Below are 19,374 nucleotides of genomic sequence, written 5' to 3'. Positions count from 1 at the left end.
ACACACACTTTCTCCACGGTAGAACTGGTTATGTTCATCTGACTTATGTTGTCAACTTAGTGTTTTTCCCTGCTGGACAAGAAACTGTTTTGCAGGAAGTATCAGAATGAGATGGAAAGGGAAAACTCATGTGTCCAAGTATCCTTTAATGAAAGTGAAGCCAAGTCAGAAGACATGGTGTCACATCCTGTGTCTCTCTTGTTCCCAGGGCCCCACGGCCTCGCACATAAAGATGATAATGGAGCGGCTGCTGAGAAGGATCAACCGGACGGTGATTGGGATGAACCGGCAGTCTCCCCACATCGTGAGTGTCTCTTTGGGGATGACACGCTCCCCACTGGAGCTCTGTGTCCCACCTGCCTGTTGGAGATCTTCAGGGCCAATGGTTGGGGATGAAATTCACTTGCCCCTCCATCACAGTTTATTGATGAAAACCCTGAGCTGATCTTGTTTGGACATGGATTTTTGTTTACTCCATGTCAGATCATTTGCCCTGGCTAGAACCAGCCAAGGACAAAAGCAAACATTTTAGAGAACTTGTGATTAGTGTGCTCTAGAAGGACTAGTGTTTGTCTAGCTTATTGTTTTCCATCTACTACATATAAACAGGTGTCAGTAGAGTCTGACTGAGGCCAGTGGTAGCTACTGAGAAGCATAGTGGTCGTCATTAGAATGAGGCTTCTTCTGTTTGGTGTATTAAAAGCTAATGTTAGATTTTGGCCGGCACCGCGGCTCACTAGGCTAATCCTCCGCCTTGCGGTGCCGGCACACCGGGTTCTAGTCCTGGTCAGGGCGCCGGATTCTGTCCCGGTTGCCCTTCTTCCAGGCCAGCTCTCTGCTGTGGCCAGGGAAGTACAGTGGAGGATGGCCCAAGTGCTTGGGCCCTGCACCCCATGGGAGACCAGGATAAGTACCTGGCTCCTGCCATTGGATCAGCGCGGTACACCGGCTGCAGCGCGCCGGCCGCGGCAGCCATTGGAGGGTGAACGAACGGCAAAAGGAAGACCTTTCTCTCTGTCTCTCTCTCTCTCTCTCTCACTGTCCACTCTGCCTGTCAAAAAAAAAAGCTAATGTTAGATTTTAATCAGGAGACCTAGGGAAAGAACTCTGTCAAATTGCTTTGGTAAGGAGAACCCCTGCGTTCATTCAACAGATCTGTGTTAGGAAATTTCTGTATGGCAGGTTCTGTTCTGGACCCTGGAGATAAGCCCATGAACAGCGCAGTCAAAGGTGCTGCCCTGGAGGGAGCAGTCTTCTCCCAGGAACAATGACAACAACAAAATGAGCTGCAGTGTGTCATCAGAATGAGACAGGTGCTGCAGAAGACAAAAATGAGCAGGATAAGGGAAGTCAGGCTCAGAGAGGCGTAAGTTCGAGGCTGTAAAGTGTTAATAGCTTCCCAGAGAAGGCAAAAATTGGACAAAAACGTGAAGACAGTGGGGGAGTGAGCTGTGTGGATACCTGGAGAAGAGCCTCTCAGGAGGAGATAACAGCAGGGCAGAACCTAGGATGCTGCACCTGCAAAACCACATCGGGGTGGGAGAGCTGTTCCAAATAAAAATCAGGAGAGATGACTACCAGCGAAGCTGTCTTCTCGCTGGATTAAACCCACACAGACCTAAAGCGTCTTCTAAGAGGATTCAGACCTCGTATTAAAGGAGTAGTGTTTAACTGGGCTGCTCCCGCATCTCTCACTCTCAAGGAAAGATCTGAGGGAGAAAGGGTTCACATAGAAAGGTCTGTGGGAATTGCAGAATTCCTCATGTAAAATCAAGGTTGTAACCTGCCGAGAAGTAGAATTGTTGGCAATTGTTCTGACAGTGTTCCTCAATACCAAGAGTGAGGAAAACATAAAGTCTATCAATCACATGTTATTTCCAGGCACTGATAGTACTGCTATTAACTGTACAGAAATAAAATATGTAGGTTGACTAATTTAGCTTTTCAACTACTGACTTTTTGAGGGTAAAATGACTTAGAGAAAATGAGTCAAATTGCTTATGTGCTTAGAAATAGAAGTTGAGGATATTTTTAATCAATTAGCATTGTTTCACTAATCTTTTCATAATTTATTAAAATTATGAAAAGATTAAATCCAATTTAGCAGATTGAGAAGAAAATGAAGGGGATGTGGGGCCGGCGCCGTGGCTCACTTTGTTAATCCTCCACCTGCGTCGCTGGCATCCCATATGAGCATCGGGTTCTAGTCCCAGTTGCTCCTCTTCCAGTCCAGCTCTCTGCTGTGGCCCGGGAGGGCAGTGGAGGATGGCCCAAGAGCTTGGCCCCTGCACCCGCATGGGAGACCAGGAGAAGCACCTGGCTCCTGGCTTCGGATCGGTGCAGTGCGCCGGCTGTGGTGGCCATTAGGGGAGTGAACCAACGGAAGGAAGACCTTTCTCTCTGTCTCTCTCTCTCACTGTCTATAACTCTACCTGTCAAATAAAAATTAAAAAAAAGAAAAAAAGATAAAATGAAGGGGATGAAAAGCTCTTAGAATAGCATCCTTAGTATTTTATAAATTTTGTGAAATTTAAGAAAAAGACACCAGATGTACCATTAATCACTGTTACCAAGCTTTTTCTACCATGCCTTTAAAGAACTTAGAAAGAAAGAAAGGTTGCTAACTGTGCTATTAAAGAAATTGTATATTAGCATATAGGTAATACTTTATCTGAGTTTAAATTTACCTATTCAGCATGACATCATCTGTTATCTCCCTCTTTATTTAAATGAACTCAAGAACTTGAATGAAGGACAAGATGAGACCTTGAATATAAAGGTGACAGAAGCCACACTTCGGTTAAAAGTAGAGAAAAGGAGTGGGCACAGCCTGGATCCTTGAATAGAGACAAATGCCAAGAGAAGTACGTGAGAATGCTTGAGAAATGAGCATGAGATGGAACAACAGCTGGGAAAAGACAAACCAAGAGACACAGACACAAAGAGAAATATGCAAGAGGAAATATACATGGCCTAATACATATGGCTTATTTGTAATAATTAAATATTAGGAGACGTACTAACCTATAAACTGTACCAATTCATAGGTGCTTAACCCACGGCCCCACAACATCAGGCCCTTTCCGTGGACTTCTGTGGTCCCACTCTCTCCACAAGAAACTCGAAACGACACAAGTTGTTATATCTCAGTTGCAAACTAGTTGAGATCCTGGAGTTAGAATCCATTGACCTTCTGGATTCTACAAGTCATAGCTTTTAATGAGGTGCCACATGCCTTCCAGATTCCCTGACTCAAACCTGGAAAGAGGTAGTTTGTAGCAGAAACCACAAAATTTGCCCTTCAGACTTTTAGAATGTGGTGTGTTTCTGGTTTGGCAGGGCTCCTGCATAGCTCATTGGGCAGTAAGACCAAAGTCTGAGGTGCCCGAATCTTGCTTTGTTTCATGGTGGTTTGAGCCCTGGATTTCTGTTTTTTCTCCTAGGGGAGTTTTGTGGCTTGCATGATTGCAATCCTACGGCAGATGGAAGACAGCCACTACAGCCACTATATCAGCACTTTCAAAACCAGACAAGACATCATTGTAAGTCATCCTTGCTGGATACTGGTAACCTACAGACTTATATTCAGTTAAAAAGGAAATGAAACTGCACATCATGAGTCCAGGATTCCCTCCCCACCCACCTCCAGTACTCTGTGGCTGTCCTCAGTGATTATGCAAGGGAAAGAGTTGATGCTTTCCTTCTGTCTTTGATGTGATTTCAAGAGGAACACTGTAGATAGATATCAAAACATCATCACACTCGTCTAGTCTCTTGAATTTAGAGAGAGTTTTCAGAGACACACTCTTCATTTAGGAGACTCTCTGAAGAGAGTCTAGGATCTCATTTGTGGTGACAGTAGTTGCTGGCACCATGACAAGGATTTGGAAGACAGGGATGTGCAGAGTTTCTAAGAAGTGCTTGATATCACCATTTTGGAGAAGGAAACAAGAGGTAATACCCTGTCTCTTACAGTGTTGTTTGTGAGTTGGCTTTAGGTAAAGGGAGTCCATTCCCTGGTGTTTTAAACAGGAAAATCATTCTCAGAGTTGCTAGGAAGCATACAGCAAGGTTAGGCCTTGGACTTCTGCTCCAGGAGCTTTGCAGTCAGCGAGTTGCTAGTGGCCGTTAAGTTACCCATAGGGATGTTAGCTCATCTTGTAGAGCAGTACACTGGATGTGGAACTGGATTAGCAAATTGATGGCACTGGCCTTTACTCTGGATAGCTTCCCATCATCTGTTCATATTCCAGTCTCCTTTATGCTGTGGATCTGCTGCTTCCTGCCTGTTTCCTACTGAGCGTATACCACCAGTACACCCAAGGGCTTGCAGCTTCTCTCTTGCCAGTCACCCACCTTTTGGTGATGCCCATCCATAATATGAACAGACATACTACTGTAAGAGCACCTTACTCTGAGGGCTAATAGCAGTGCCAGGTCCCCTCTTATCTGTGATTTTGCTTTCTGTGGTTTCAGTAACCCACAGTCAACATTGGTCTAAAACTATTAAATGGAAATAAATAATTCATAAGTTTTAGATAAATTTTTGACAGTATATAATTATAAATTAAACTTTATCATAGGTGTGTATAAGAAAAAGCATGGTTTTTATAAGATTCGGTGCTATCTGCATTCTCAGTCATTCCCTTGGGGTCTTGGAACATATTACTGTGGATCTGGGCAGATTCAATCTTGTCTTGATTGAATCCATGCATAGAAAATGCCTAGCGGCTGGCGCCGCGGCTCAATAGGCTAATCCTCCGCCTTGTGGCGCCGGCACACCGGGTTCTAGTCCCAGTCGGGGCACCGGATTCTGTCCCGGTTGCCCTTCCTCCAGTCCAGCTCTCTGCTGTGGCCCGGGAGTGCAGTAGAGGATGGCCCAAGTGCTTGGGCCCTGCACCCACATGGGAGACCAGGAGAAGCACCTGGCCCCTGGCTTCAGATCAGCGCAGTGCACTGGCCGCAGCAGCCATTGGAGAGTGAACCAATGGTAAAGGAAGACCTTTCTCTCTGTCTGTCTCTCTCACTGTCCACTCTGCCTGTCAAAAAAAAAAAAAAAAATGAAAAAAAGAAAATGCCTAGCTATGTGCTTGGCATATAGTTAATGACTGTGAAGACTAACTCTTTATAATAGTAACCCTATTATTATTATTATAGCATAAAATAAAATTAATAAAAATATTTCAATGAGCTTTTTAAAAAAATATCTTCAGAAAGCTATTAGTATATGGCATTCTTAAGTAAAATTCTGATAGTTTTTCTCCACAGTTAAGTAAGGGAAAAAGCAGACTCAACTCCACATTATCTAATTAAAAGAGGAATTAAGGAAAAATTAAAGAATTCTTCCCATGAGGAATTAAGGCCTGGAGAAAGAGGCCAGCCACTTGCCCAAGCCTGCAGTCCTCAGTGTCAGAGCCTCCAGTGGACAGTCCTGTGTCACCATCTACGGCCACCTCTGAGTGAGGCCCATGACAGGTGGTGGGAAGTGGTGGATAAAGCAAGGTCCTGGCTTCTCTGTGAGTTGCCTTTATGCTGCCCTTTTACTTACTCTAATAATCAAGAGTTGAATGTAGAGTTGGATCAGACACAGGTCACTGGCATCCCAATTTAAGCCTTGTTTGACAAGCCATGAGTTCTTGTTGATCTGAATGGAAAAGTTAATAGAATAATTAATAAATGGATGGACACATGTAAAGTATGTGATGAAAAAAATTTAAACTCATGGAACATACATGATTTCAGAATTAAAGGTAGGTAAGTGTGACTCACCATTGACCCAGGGGGATGACTTGAGGGTGGTACACACTTCCCAGCCAGAGCCTTATCCATTCCTACACTGTTAGGCAAACATGAATGCAAGAAGTAAACATACCTGGACAGTGTCTCACAAAGTACACTGGACTAGAGCCTGGGCTTCCTCCCCTCAGGTACCATGAGCCTCCTACAGAACCACGTGCTTCCTGGGGTAGAACCGCGCAGCCTAGTGCCAGAGAAGCTGGTCTGGATCTGCATTTCAGGAATCCCAAGGAAGGTGTCCAAATTCAGCTAACCAATAAGAATGCTTTCAAACATCTTGGCTTTGATTTTTAGAATAATCATTCTGTTTCTGAATTACTTTTTTCTCACACACACCCCCTTGGGTTTTTTTCCTCTTTATGCTCACATTATTGGTTATTACAGTCACCATAAGCCACTGCTGTAATCTCCTTTTATTAGAGTCCACTTAGGACCCTTCTTCCCAACTACACATCACAGTGTTTCTATCTCAGGAGGAATCGCACATCTGCTTCTTATGTGTAGCATTTTTGTTCTGTTCTAACCCTGAGAATGGAGAATTGGACCCAGATACTAGAAGCTTTTGTGTTCTCACAATCGTTTGTGAGTGTGACAGCCATATTCTGGTGCCGCCTGGTGGGACTAAAGAGAGACCAGCTGTAAACCCCTGGGGTCCAGAGTGCTGAGTCCCCACCCCAGCCATCTTGCTTTCTAGTCGCTGTGATCTTACACAAGTCATTGCATTTTTCTCAGGCTCAGGTTTGCCATTTGTAAAATGTGAGCAGTTTTTCTGTCCTGACTTTTCTTAAAGGGCCATGTGATGTAACAGTCAAATGGCAGCTCACTGCCAGGATGCTGCGTTATCTTTAATAGCTTTGTGAGCAGTGAGCTGTTAGGACACTTTGAGAGCAGTGAGCTGTTAGGAACACTTTGTTCTGCTGTAGTTCTCCTTCTAGGTCTTGGGCTGCAAGAAGGCTCTGAATACAACCATGTGTCTCCCCACCCCCAACCCTTCTTCCTTTGTTCTCTGCAGGACTTTCTCATGGAAACTTTTATCATGTTTAAGGATCTTATTGGAAAGAATGTATATGCCAAAGATTGGATGGTCATGAATATGACGCAGAGCAGGTGAGAACAGCCAAGGCCCCCTGTAGGCGTCTGACTCCAGACTTGGGTCTGCTGTGTGGACTTTGGGAAGGACTGTTCAATCTCTGTTCTCAAATCCACCACCTGCAAAGTAAGGATCTTCTTACTTTGTGATGCTCCTTCATGTGCTGGTGATCTGGACTGTACCTGGACCACGCAGCTGCTCCAGAGTGGGCTTCTCCTCCAGAGTGGGCTTCTCTCTTCCTCGGTGGTCCAGCTTTCTCGCTGCTCTCCTATCAGCCCTCAACATCACCTCTCCCTGGCATCTTTGGCTCCCAATGACCTCCCTCATCCCGATCCCCAAGGCCATTGCTGCCTGTTGAGCTGTATTTGCTGCAAATTCCCTGTGTGTACAGTCTTTGCTGCAATCCAACAGGCCTCTTCCCAGTCTATCCCTGCACACATGGTATCTGCTGTGCCCCCACTCAGCTTCCATCTGCAGTAACTTCCCATAATCTCTGGCTGCCAACGTTCCACGTGTTGGTCGGGTCCTTCTCAAATGTCACCTGCAAAGGAAGCCTTTCTGACCTCGATGTCATCTGTCTTCCTTTGATTTCCCATACACTTTTGAAACCTTCTTGGGAGATTTTTTTCATACTCTTAGGTCAGTGCATGGTAGATTTTCAAGTTGTAAATTTCTTAAGACCAGAACCTGTGTCTTACAACACAGCACCCAAGCCAGTGCTTTGCAGTTGCTGGCCTACAACAAATACATGTTGAACAGAAAGGAAGGGAATGAAATATACATTATATTAAAGGAGTTTTAAAATTTTATAACTAAATAAAGCAGTTTATTACTTTAAGAATTTTTGTTCATTCACCATGGGCCTGATATCTGAGTAGAAAAATCCTCCCAAAGTGTGTACATATTAGAGAAAAAAATTGTATCAGCTACCCTACACTTTAAAAGAGAAGCATCACAATAGAATGTAAATTGCCCTGGTCTAAAGGTCAGGAGGCCTTGTGTGGAGTCTGAGCTCTGCCCTCTAAAGCCCTGAGCAGCTGTTCTGGGGCATTCTAGGAAGTGGACCCTGGGTACCTTTTCTGTACACTGCGCTCAGTTCTTGGTCTGCAAGGACGCCAAGTGCTCCAGCATAAGGTCTTCTGTTGCCAAGGCCAGGTTCACTTTGGTTTCATTTTCCAGAATGGTGGGAAAACGTTTCAAAGGACATAAAACAGCCTCCTTTATCTGTTGTTTTTCTTCTCCAGGGTTTTTCTCCGTGCCATAAATCAGTTTGCTGAGGAGCTCACGAAATCCTTCATGGATCAGGCAGGCTTTGAACTTCAGGTAAGCACGTGGCTCATCACCTGGAGCTCCTGAAATTCTCAGCCAAAGCAACAGAACTATTTCTACTCTTTTGGGGAAAGGCCACCTCCCATTTCACCACTGTCAAATGAAAAGCGTTTTCTGATTTTTTTCCCATTTCTTAAAGCATATAATCTTGCTATTCTGTTATCAAATCAAAATAAAATTTTTTCCCTTCTTTCTGTAAAGGTTATATATGTAGTATAAAGTAAATGTAATACTGTAGTAGAAAATATAGCTAAGCAAAACTTAGAAACTGGGGCATAGCAGGTAAAGCTGCCATCTGGGCTGCTGGCATCTCATGTGGGCACCTGTTTGTGACCTGGCTGCTTCACTTCTCATCCAGCTCCCTGCTGATGGCCTGGAAAAACAGCTGAAGCTGACCCAAGTACTTGGGCCCCTGCTACCCATGTTGGAGACCTGGAGGAAGCTCCTGGCTCCTGGCTTTGGGCTGACCCAGCTCCTGGCCTGTAAGGCCATCTGGAGAGTGAACCAGCAGATGGAAGATCTCTCTGGGTCTTCCTTTCTCTCTCTAACTCTCACTTTTGAATAAATTAATAAATCTTAAAAAAAATGAGAGACTTGAAAAGATAAACAGTGCTGCCCTTCACCACTGGCATTTTGGCGTTGCTACTTGGTATGTCTATGCATATAAACACATTTGCTTACAAAGAGGCACAGTTAACTCCCCTACTTAAAAATGGATTTGATGCATTTGCAGATGTTTTGGAAGTCCAGCAGTGGTTGCAAATCAGGCACCCACCAACTCCCGGGCACTATTCTAGGCCCTGGTGAAAGCCGATGAGGCCCCTGCTTTAATGGAGCTAATGTTCCAGAGTACCTTTTGTTTTGATGTCTTTGTTCTGTGTCATCCACCTTTGTATCTGTGGAACTTTAGTACAATACATGTATGTGCATATCCACTTGTATAAAGGACTCCAGGGTACCTGGGCAGCATATAAGGTGGTACTTTAAAAAAAAAATCACAGAAAAGTGGAACTAAAAGACATGTTTATTTTGTTGCCCAAAAAAATTAAAATCCATGCATATGAAGGGTCTTCAAATACTTCATGAAAAATGTATTATAAAAAAAAAGCTGCACAAATTTCAGTTCTTTTACATCAGAATAAACTTAGTTTGTTAAAATGTGTATTTTATTTCTTTTAAAGGCAGACAGAGATACACAGACAAATGCCAACAATTGCCGGGCCTGGGCCAGGATGAAGCTAGGAGCCAGACACTCAATCTAGGTCTCCCACATTGAGTGGCAGGGACCCAAGTACTCCAGCCACCACCAGCTGCCCCCAGGATGCACAGTCACAGGGAACCAGGACTCAAGCACTGGCACTCCATTATGGGATGTAGGCACACCAAGCAGTCTTTTTTTAAATATTTATTTTATTTATTTGAAAGGTAGAGTTATAGAAAGAGGAGAGGCAGAGTGAGAAATCTTCCATCTGGTGATTCACTTCCCAAATTGCTGCAACAGCCAGGGCTGGGCCAAGCCGAAACCTGAAACCAGAATCTTCTTCTAGGTCTCCCACATGGGTGCAGGGACCTACTTGGTCCATCCTCCACTGTTTTCCCGGGTGCATTATCAGGGAGCTGGATTGATAGTGGAGCAGCTGGGACTCAAACCGAAACCCATATTTGATGCTGGCATCATAGGCAGTGGTTTTACCACAACATTGGCCCCCAAGTAGTGTCTAATCCACTACACCAAACAGCCACCCAACTTATCTTTTAATTCCATTTTTCCATGAACTTTAATAATTATACTTGTACATGCAAAGATATAAATTTATGTGCATATTTGTATATATGCCAAAATGGAATTGAGATGTGCAGTTCTTTGATAACCTATTAACCTACTTTCTTTTCTTTTTTCATGATCTATGATTTTTTTAATGATGTTACAGATTTCCACTGTTTTTATTGGCTGAAAACATTCTATTATATAGTTGTTCCACAATTTAAGCAAATTCTTTTTATGAACATTTAGGTTGTTTCCATTTTCTGTTACATTAAATAGCATGGTGATGACCTTCCTTGTTTTAAATATTTTAAATACTCAGTTATATTTTCAGAATAAAGTCCTGTAAGTATTTGCTAGTTCAAAAGTTTGGCAAAATTTTAGGCTTTTGATACATGTTGCCAAACCACCTACTATAAGTAGACTTCTTCGCATCACTTTTCCTTTATCCCAAAAGTAAAGTATAAAGTGTAGATTTTGTAAAAAATAAATTAATTAATAAGCTCAATATTAAGTCTCAAAACCTTCAGAACTGAGTAATTGAAACCCGAGAAAGAAAAAGATGTCTTTTGGATTTTCTTTTGTTCTTTCATTAATCCCTGATAATGACTTTACCATGTGGTATTGATTTATCATGGCCCTTATTCATGTTTTCTTTTTCTTTTTGCCCACGCAATTCATTTTGAATAGCTCTGGAACAATTACTTCCATTTGGCTGTAGCATTTCTCACCCATGAGTCCCTTCAACTTGAAACCTTCTCACAGGCCAAACGCAGCAAAATTGTAAAAAAGTAAGTGTCCTTTTAAGCTTGTTTAGGATTGGAAAGGTGATTCTTCTGTTCATATTCAGAGCAATATTGTTGCTATCACAGAAATTACTATTTAGGGGCTACTCAATGTTGTTAACAAAGTAGGTCTTAAATCAACCATTTAGTAGGTTCAGATTCCCCTGGATTCTCATCTCTTTCCTCAAGGCCCTGTGTGACTGCCCTCAGTCCTCCCATGCCTTCTGTAGAATCTATACAAGCAGAGAGGCCCCCGGGGGTGGCTAGCACTCTGTCCCCCGAGAACACCTGCCATCTGCTGGTGGCTCCTCCCAATTACAGGCATAGTGCCTCACTCATGCTTCACAAAAAGCCAACTCCTTTGGCAGAGGAGGCAAGACTCCAGCATAACCTAAAAATGTCCTCCAGACTCCTGGGTTGGCATTCAAGATGGAATTATGTGCAAGAGTCCTGAGAGATTTATGGACACTTTAGTGCTTTCCTCTCAGGTCAGCTTCAGAGTCAGCTGAAAGCTGGGAACCTCAAAGACTGTGCAGTTTAAAAAGCAACTTGAGAGATGTATCGTTTAGAGAACTTCAGAACTTGAATTCCGTTTCCCTTGCTAGCTTGTGTTCAGTTCTAGGCAAGTTCCTCAATACTCCCGTACCTCTGGCCCCTCCCTAAGCACCTGAGTTACTGGCTGAGAGACTGAGATTTACTTAGTGACTTTGTTTTGAAAGACTGAAGTATAACCTGGGAAGTTAGCCGATGCCAAGTCTGTCAGTGGCTAGGTAGGGTTAATGATTCTAGTTTTGGTCATGCAGCAAAGTATGACTGTGAAGACAGTCTTAAACATCAGTATGCATATGGGCAAAGATAAAACTTAGGAAATAAAACCAATTATATTAAGGTTATAGAAATGTGAATGAACTTTTATTTCAAGCTTTCCCTTATTTTTAATAGAAGTGTATCAACAGAAGTATCAATAACAATAGTAGTTATCATTTATTGTTCCTTATGTACAAGAGTTGGACAACATATATTTCTAATACTATTACTAAATTGGGATATTTTTGTTGGAATGGAATGGGTTTCTGTAGGCATTTCCAAAGTAGAAGTTTGGGGAGAAAATATGTTCAGGGCAATCAGCATGAGTAGAATAAGGTAGACTGGTGGTGGTAGGATGGGCCATAGGCATGTGTTAGAGCTCCCTGGGAACATGTACTCAAAATCAATTCACCCTCCCCACTTCCAGTTCTGTGTTGTGGGGATGGCCTCAGATGTATGCGTGCCTTAGCAGAGTTGCAGGTGTTTCTGATTCACCTCCACCCAAGAATCTCATTCTAGAACCAGCAGAACTCATTATCAGCTCTGATAAGGAGCCTTTTTAAGACATTATTTTTCTAATCATACCTTCCATGAAATTTTAATGCTACAGATAGATTAGTTGTTCACTGATGCACTCTATCTGTCTATACTGCATACATAAAAACAGTAATCTTCCCCCACCCCTTAAAGCCAGTCTCATCACTTTGGAGATAGGATTGCCTCTGTTGAGAATGCAGGGTCTAGGGCTGCCCAGTGTGAGTGCCCTGAAGAGCACAGTGGTCGGGTATGTGTTACCTGAATAGGAGTGGATGAAGTCAGCTGTCAGTGCCCTTACCGTGAAGTCATACCCTTCACCTTCATTTGTGCTTCTTGTTTTGCTTGTTTCCTTCTTGGCTTCACAGCAACCAGAGTGTTTATCACTCTCCCTTCCTTCAGTAAGTTTGTTAATCTCATATTCTCAGTTATTTTTCAGCACTGGGCCCCTCCTGCCATTCAGTTCCCCCGTCCCCATATGACTCAGTTCTCTTTCGGGGCTTGTGTTGGTATGGGTCTCACCTCTTGCAGACAGCCTGCCTTAATGTGACCCAGAAGGACATGGCCTATTTTTATCTTCCATATCTTTGTATATATTCAGTACATTTCTACTGCAAACGCTCTTCTTGGTTTATGATCTTCTTCCTAGATATGGGGACATGAGAAAGGAAATCGGCTTTAGAATCCGGGACATGTGGTATAACCTGGGTGAGTGTGTGACCTTGAACAGGCCCAAGCACAACTGCTGTGTATAAGAATTCTCTTTTTATTTAATCCATAAGGCCTTGAGCTTTATTTATTGATATGTGTGTATGGAAGTAGAAGTTGATTTTTGGGTTTCACACCCTCATCTGCACTGGGACATTGACCGTGAATTGTCTGTTATTGTAGCATCCACACATTATCAGGATACTGTATTTCACTACTCCTGAATGGAGCTGATGGATCCATGTAAACCTTTTCCTTATTTAAAAAAAAATTTATTTATTTATTTTAAAGACAGAGTCACAGAGGCAGAGGCAGAGAGAGAAAGAGAGGTCTCCCATCTGCTGGTTCACTCCCCAAATGGCCACAACAGCTGGAGCTGGGCTGAACCCAAGTCAGAAGCTTCCTCCAGGCCTCCCATGTGGGTGCAGGGGCCCAAAGAATTGGGCCATTCTCCACTGCTTTCCCAGGCCATAGCAGAGAGCTGGATCAGAAGTAGAGCAGCCAGGACCTGAACCAGAACCCATATGGGATGCCAGCACTGCAGGCGGCAGCTTCACCCACTACGCTGCAGTGCCGGCCCCAAACTTTTTCTTTTCTTATGGGCCCCGTGGAGTAAGACTGTAGCGCATTACTTACCGTGGAATGATTTTTTAATTTCTTCATTTACTTTCATTTCAGGTCCCCACAAAATCAAATTCATCCCATCCATGGTGGGTCCTATCCTGGAGGTCACTCTGACCCCTGAAGTAGAGCTCCGGAAAGCCACCATCCCCATTTTCTTTGATATGATGCAGTGTGAGTTCAATTTCAGTGGAAATGGCAATTTCCATATGGTAAGGAGTGGGAAAGCCTGGATCTGACCAATGCACAGAGAGTCAGCACTTACTTATGTGGGAAACAGCCACCTGATAATACCAATCAAAGCTGATCTGAAAATTCGTTTTCACGTTTTCTTTTTGTTAGAATTTCACTTAAAGTTTCTTTAACTAGTTCATTTATTTTGTTTATTTGAAAGGACAGAGAATGCGAGATAGAAGTGAGATCTAATAGTTTATTCCCCAAATGCCCACAATAGCAAGAGCTGGGCCATACTAAAGCCAGGAGCCAGGAACTCAATCCACATCTCCCGTGTGGGTGGCAGAGACCGAAATACTTGAACCTTCATCAGCTGCCTCCACATTAGCAGGAAGCTTGAATTGAAAGGAAGTCAGGACTTGAACCCAGACACTCCCAAATGGGTTGTAGGTATCTCGAGCAGTGGCTTAACCACTGTGTTTCTTTTGTAAAGCAGTTAGAGATATGGTCTGATATTCCAGCCCAGAATCGAAAGAGTTCTTTCCACTACATGTCTTTCCTAAAGCAGCACTTTGTCTCTGGGTAATTAAAAGTTGATCTCATTCACTTTATTCTGTTTGTTACAGTACAATTGAGAGACTAATGCAGTAAATTGAGGAGGAAACAACCTATCCTGTGTAGTAAAACTGAAGGAATGATGCAATGCATTGCAGTCTAATCCGTTAGTCTGTAGTTCTGAGAACTCAATTCGCCTGATATGTTTCTCTATGTCTCAATTTATCTATAAAGTATATTAATATTGGAAGAAAGATTTTTATACCTATGAAACTGCAAAAGCGGTCCCACTGCCAAGACTTAGACATGTATCAAAAATAAACTAGAAAATGACAATAAATAGGTTATTTTTATTTTTATAGTTGTAACAGAAAATGTTTTTGATTTTTTTTTTAATGTAAAGGACCAGGACAAAGTAATCGAGTCTGCTTGCAGACATCTTATTAGGTCTTTTGTGCACTATTCATGAGTGACAGGAAGCGCGATGCCCATAGCTATGTTAGACGCAGTTCATGATTCAGTAAGGGGCTGGGCCAGAACTGCAAAGATTGGCTGGCTGGCTGTTATGTCCTCTTCTAAGGATAGAATGTCCTGTGAAATTGTGGCTCTTCTTTCAGTTTGAAAATGAGTTGATCACAAAGCTGGACCAAGAGGTAGAAGGGGGCAGAGGAGATGAACAATACAAGGTTCTTCTGGAAAAACTGTGAGTATTTCAGAAACAAATCCTCAAGTTGGTGGTGTCCTGGAGAAATGAAGACGGGACTTCTACAGCAGAGACAGAGGGAACCCATAGTCTCAGAGTCCCCACCCGCCCTGCCCCAGTGGTCCTCAGAGGGGATTAAAGGAGTTGACACCCTCCACTGCTGACATTGTTTATCTGACATGAGTCAAATGCTCATGTGTTCCTGTCCAGTCAGCCCTGGAGAGCTGAGCAGAGGGAAGAGAGGAGGAGGTGTACAAAGCAGTGGCACTTTGCCCAGTATCTGAGTGTCTGAGCTTCAACCAAAGTGTTAGCACCTCTAATTATGGCTTCAAAGCAACAGTTTAAAGGAAAAACATTTCAAGGTCCAGTTTATATTTAAAATACCACATGTCCTGTAAAGGACCTCTAAGAACAAAGTAGTTCTATCCCCAGGCAAGTCAGTCTTTTCATTGCCCTGTCCCTGCCAAGCCCCCTCCCCCTACCCCTGGGCTCAGCGTTTCCATTCCTTCATCTCTGCCCACAGTGCTACCATTATCCCCCTTCACACTCACCCCTCACCCTCTTGCTGCCCTCCCCATTCTCCTTTGCACACACACAGAGAGAGAGTACATGTGGTTAAAAACATTTGGCTATTTGCGTTAGCCTCCAATGCTGTTTTTGCCATATACTAGAAGTTTGACTCTGGACAAATGGATCAGCCTATCCAACACCTCATTTTTTCCCATGTACAAGAATAGTATTTGCTTTTTGTACGTTGTGGGAATTAAATGAGATGATACGTGAACAAAGTGTCTGTTAGAGAGTCCATGCTTCCTGCATGTCAGCTGGTTGTAGTCTTTGTTGTTACTGTTACTGCCTACTAATGTTCCCTTCATTTGGGGTTGTACCTACTCTAGATTACTGATCTCTTGTCTTCTCTCAACTTGTATAATATCAACCATTGTGTCACCTTTGAGTATTTGCCTAAGTCATTTTATTGTTTGCCTTTTTTTGTGGGAGATTGAGGAACTAGATTGAGCTTGAGAACAGAAACTCTCAACTTTTTTTTTTTTTTTGGAGACTTCCTAAGGAACCATCACACTAGATATTAGAAATGGCATTGAATTGAACAATAGTCTAAATTTCAAAGAACTAGAAGTCTTTCCAATTTTTTGAAGGATGTGACTTTTAGTGATTGTTTTCTCCTGTTTATCTTGCTCTGTCCATTTGAGTTTCCAAATCTCACAGCTTATAACTTTTATAATTCTGATTTCATATGGAATTAAAAGAAGTTATTTATACCTACAAATACAATATTATACATGATAAACTACTCATTTTCTTAAATCCTATAGTTGATTACTCATGTAAATATCTTACTCTATTTTCTTCATCCTTCCTGGATCCATAACTCCAAAAATCACGACCACACAAATCTCCAGTGCCCAAGACTGATTCTTTGAGCCCATTTTCTTCTTACCCCTCCCTTTGTGTACATTAACTTTTTATTGTCTAATCAGAGAAGCCCCAGAATTTTGCTTTATATGTGTCCAAGGCAAGAGGATTTAGACCAAAAGCTTAGCATTGGATTACTTATTCAGAACTCTGTGTTATTAGAAAATAGCGCCTTTATCTCTAAGAGCCACATGGCTGGATGTGTACCAGTGTCCTGGAGGCTGGCTTCACTCCAGATCTTCCCAGAGTGCCCACAGAATGCCCTGGGTGTCACGACATAGAGAGAATCAGACATTGGAAAGATGGTCTCACACAGCTTAATTAGAGTCATCAACTAACATGCAGAGACCTTGTTTTTGTTTCCGTGCTATTGATTGAAAAAAACAAAGCACAGATTGACCTTCAGAAAGCATCATAAGCCAGGACACTAAGTGACGGTAGGAGTTACAAAAAGCCCTGAGAGAATATAGAATTTGAACAAAGAGATACAGCCTAAGGTGGTGGATAGGATGGGGCTCCACGAAGGGTGTGTGTCAGCTTAACTGACACCCTGTGCCATCTGGGTCTTCACCGCCTGCTGCCAGGTCCTGGGTCCCTGCTCACCAGTGGCGCTGCGATGACAGCATGAAACGTGAGCACTTGTCTCTGCTTCCACCCCTCCAGGCTCTTGGAACATTGCCGGAAACACAAATACCTCTCCGGCTCTGGGGAAGTCTTTGCCCTCCTGGTCAGCAGTCTCTTGGAGAATCTGTTGGACTACAGAACCATCATCATGCATGACGAGAGCAAGGAGAACCGCATGAGCTGTACTGTTAATGTTTTGGTATGTGCTAAGCCCCTGGCGTGGCCAGAGGGCACTGCCAGGCCACCCCGGCCCTTAGAGCTGAGCTCTAGAAATCTCCCTGACACAGAGGCACTCTGGGTCACCTTTGTGGTGTGTGTCTCCTGCTGAGATGAATGGGAAGGGCTGAATCAGCTGTGGACTGACATAACAGCAGCCACTGGCCTTGAGGATAAATTTGGAAACAGGCTTGGAAAGTGCGACATAAGCTCTCGACTCATCGCTTTTGCTGCAGGCCGTCCTCAGCCTGTTTCTGTCTTCCTTACGTATGACTGTTTTATTGTTGGAACAGATAGACATCACGTTATCAAGCACAGAGTCGGGACATGCAGTCCTTGTGACGGCACAGCTCGAGGGGCTCGCTCTCCCTGGGTGTTATGTTAAATGGGACTGCAGAGCTCAGAGGTTCAGGTTGCTACACATCCCTCTGCTTAGAAGAAACTAAGAACCTCCCTGATTCCCTGAGATGATAGTGTGTCTAGCCACTTGAATATGAGCTGGGGGTCTACATCAGTCCTTAAAAACATTTTCCAACTTACCTTCTTTATAGCCTGTCACTTCCTTTTCTTGTGGCGGTGTTGGTTAAAGGAAGACAATGAACTCTTTAGAAAAGTGACACTATTGAAACAAGGTTACAGTGTTTGGGCCATTTCCCATGGCAAGCTCAACATCAGCCCTTGATTTACCTTGGTATTTTGTGACCCTTTTTCTCCAGAACTTTTATAAAGAAAAGAAGAGAGAGGACATCTACATAAGGTACGCTGATGGAAACCTCCTGCTTTCTGGCATTTATGTCATGGCTTTGTGATTAACTTCTTCAACAAATACTATATCCCATTAACATGCTTGCTGCTTTGAGAGACTCCTAAAAGTGCACAATATCCTGTTTGCTGCAAAAGTATAGACTCTTTGGACAGATGCAGAAAAAAGACAACATGTAGCGCTGCATGGGCAGAACTGTGTCAAGGTGCAGGGGAGTCAGGAGAGGCTGCTCCGGGGACAGGCATGAGAATTCACCTATCCAGGAGCCACGGCCCCTGAGTCCCTGCATGTGGAACAAACTTATGTGTAAACTGCATGTGTGTTCTTGGGAGAGAGATTCCATGGCTTTTTCTAGTTTCCCAGAGGGATCTAAGATCTAGAGAAAAAAAAAAAAGATTTAAAGTGCTGCCTTAAAGAAAATGTAAAAATCATAACAGATGCAATAGGAGACTCACAGAGGCAAGAAGCAGCACAATGGGTTAAACAGAAGAATCGACCAACTTTGCTTGAGAGAAAGAAAGTGTTCTTGTCCAGAAATGAGAGGGCATAGTCAGGGGAGCAGGCTGGGGTCTGATGGTGGAATGAGCTGAGTGCTAGATCAACTTTGGGGTGACGTAATGCCTCCTTCCTCCCCTTCTTGCCAGGTATTTGTATAAGCTCCGTGATTTGCACCGGGACTGTGAGAACTACACAGAAGCTGCCTACACCCTTCTCTTACATGCTGAGCTCCTGCAGGTAAATGGATCGGGGCATTTTTTTAACCTTTTGCATTAAATTCTGTCTGCTACAAGAATGTCACAGGCAGAACTTCATTCAAGGGCTAACCTGTTATCCAAGAATATTTTTATAACTTCTAAATGACAGTTTCAGATCAAGGTTGGGAAAAAGTTATTTATTTAAAAATCCTTAGGAAGCAGAGTAAAACAGTCTTCTGATAATTGACACTCCTTTAAAGAAATAAAAATGCATTGATTAGTATATGAAAAGATTTGTGAAAGTAGAGAGAAATGGGTTGCAAGTGAATAGAGCACCATCAAAGTACTTACTTATTTTCACTCTCTTCCTAAAGATTTTATTGTGACAAAAATATAGCTATACATCATGAATCTCAAAGAATTAGTTCTTGCCCTCACCTTCTCCCCTATCTTGGAATCTATGGAAAAGCTTTTCTCCCACATGATAGACAACTCAAGCTTAACATGTCAATAACAGAAACCTGTATTTCCCATTCTTATGCCCCTTCCTACTCCATCTCTACCTCCACTGTCTTAACCTTATCACTAGCTTGTTCCAACATCTTCTCAGCTGATCAGACAGTTAGCTTGCAGTCATCTTTGATGTTCTCTATGAGCAGGAATTGTGGACCCTCTGCCTTTGACCTACTCACTATTCTTTGTCTCCCTTGTGCAAGCCGTAAGTGCCTCTCACCTTGAACCCTACAGATGCCTCCTATTAGATCTCTTGGCCTCC

At 43.1% G+C, this 19,374-nt stretch overlaps 1 protein-coding gene across 1 annotated transcript in view; it reads left to right on the top strand.

The window, feature by feature from the left end:
* DOCK5 (dedicator of cytokinesis 5) overlaps nucleotides 1–19,374 on the top strand; it is a 220,988-nt gene that overhangs the window by 158,756 nt on the left and 42,858 nt on the right. The window contains exons 27-37 of the mRNA XM_017338016.4: nucleotides 209–304; nucleotides 3,444–3,542; nucleotides 6,809–6,903; nucleotides 8,131–8,209; nucleotides 10,671–10,771; nucleotides 12,756–12,814; nucleotides 13,493–13,647; nucleotides 14,782–14,867; nucleotides 16,965–17,124; nucleotides 17,858–17,898; nucleotides 18,549–18,639. Of these exons, the coding sequence (XP_017193505.2) occupies nucleotides 209–304; nucleotides 3,444–3,542; nucleotides 6,809–6,903; nucleotides 8,131–8,209; nucleotides 10,671–10,771; nucleotides 12,756–12,814; nucleotides 13,493–13,647; nucleotides 14,782–14,867; nucleotides 16,965–17,124; nucleotides 17,858–17,898; nucleotides 18,549–18,639 (1,062 nt within the window). The remainder of the gene's footprint in view (nucleotides 1–208; nucleotides 305–3,443; nucleotides 3,543–6,808; nucleotides 6,904–8,130; nucleotides 8,210–10,670; nucleotides 10,772–12,755; nucleotides 12,815–13,492; nucleotides 13,648–14,781; nucleotides 14,868–16,964; nucleotides 17,125–17,857; nucleotides 17,899–18,548; nucleotides 18,640–19,374) is intronic.

The sequence above is a fragment of the Oryctolagus cuniculus genome, chromosome 2, assembly GCF_051225735.1.
Source record: "Oryctolagus cuniculus isolate XC-2025 breed Fujian yellow rabbit chromosome 2, ASM5122573v1, whole genome shotgun sequence".
Taxonomy (NCBI): Eukaryota; Metazoa; Chordata; class Mammalia; order Lagomorpha; family Leporidae; genus Oryctolagus; species Oryctolagus cuniculus.
This window is presented reverse-complemented; position numbering and strand designations above follow the sequence as displayed.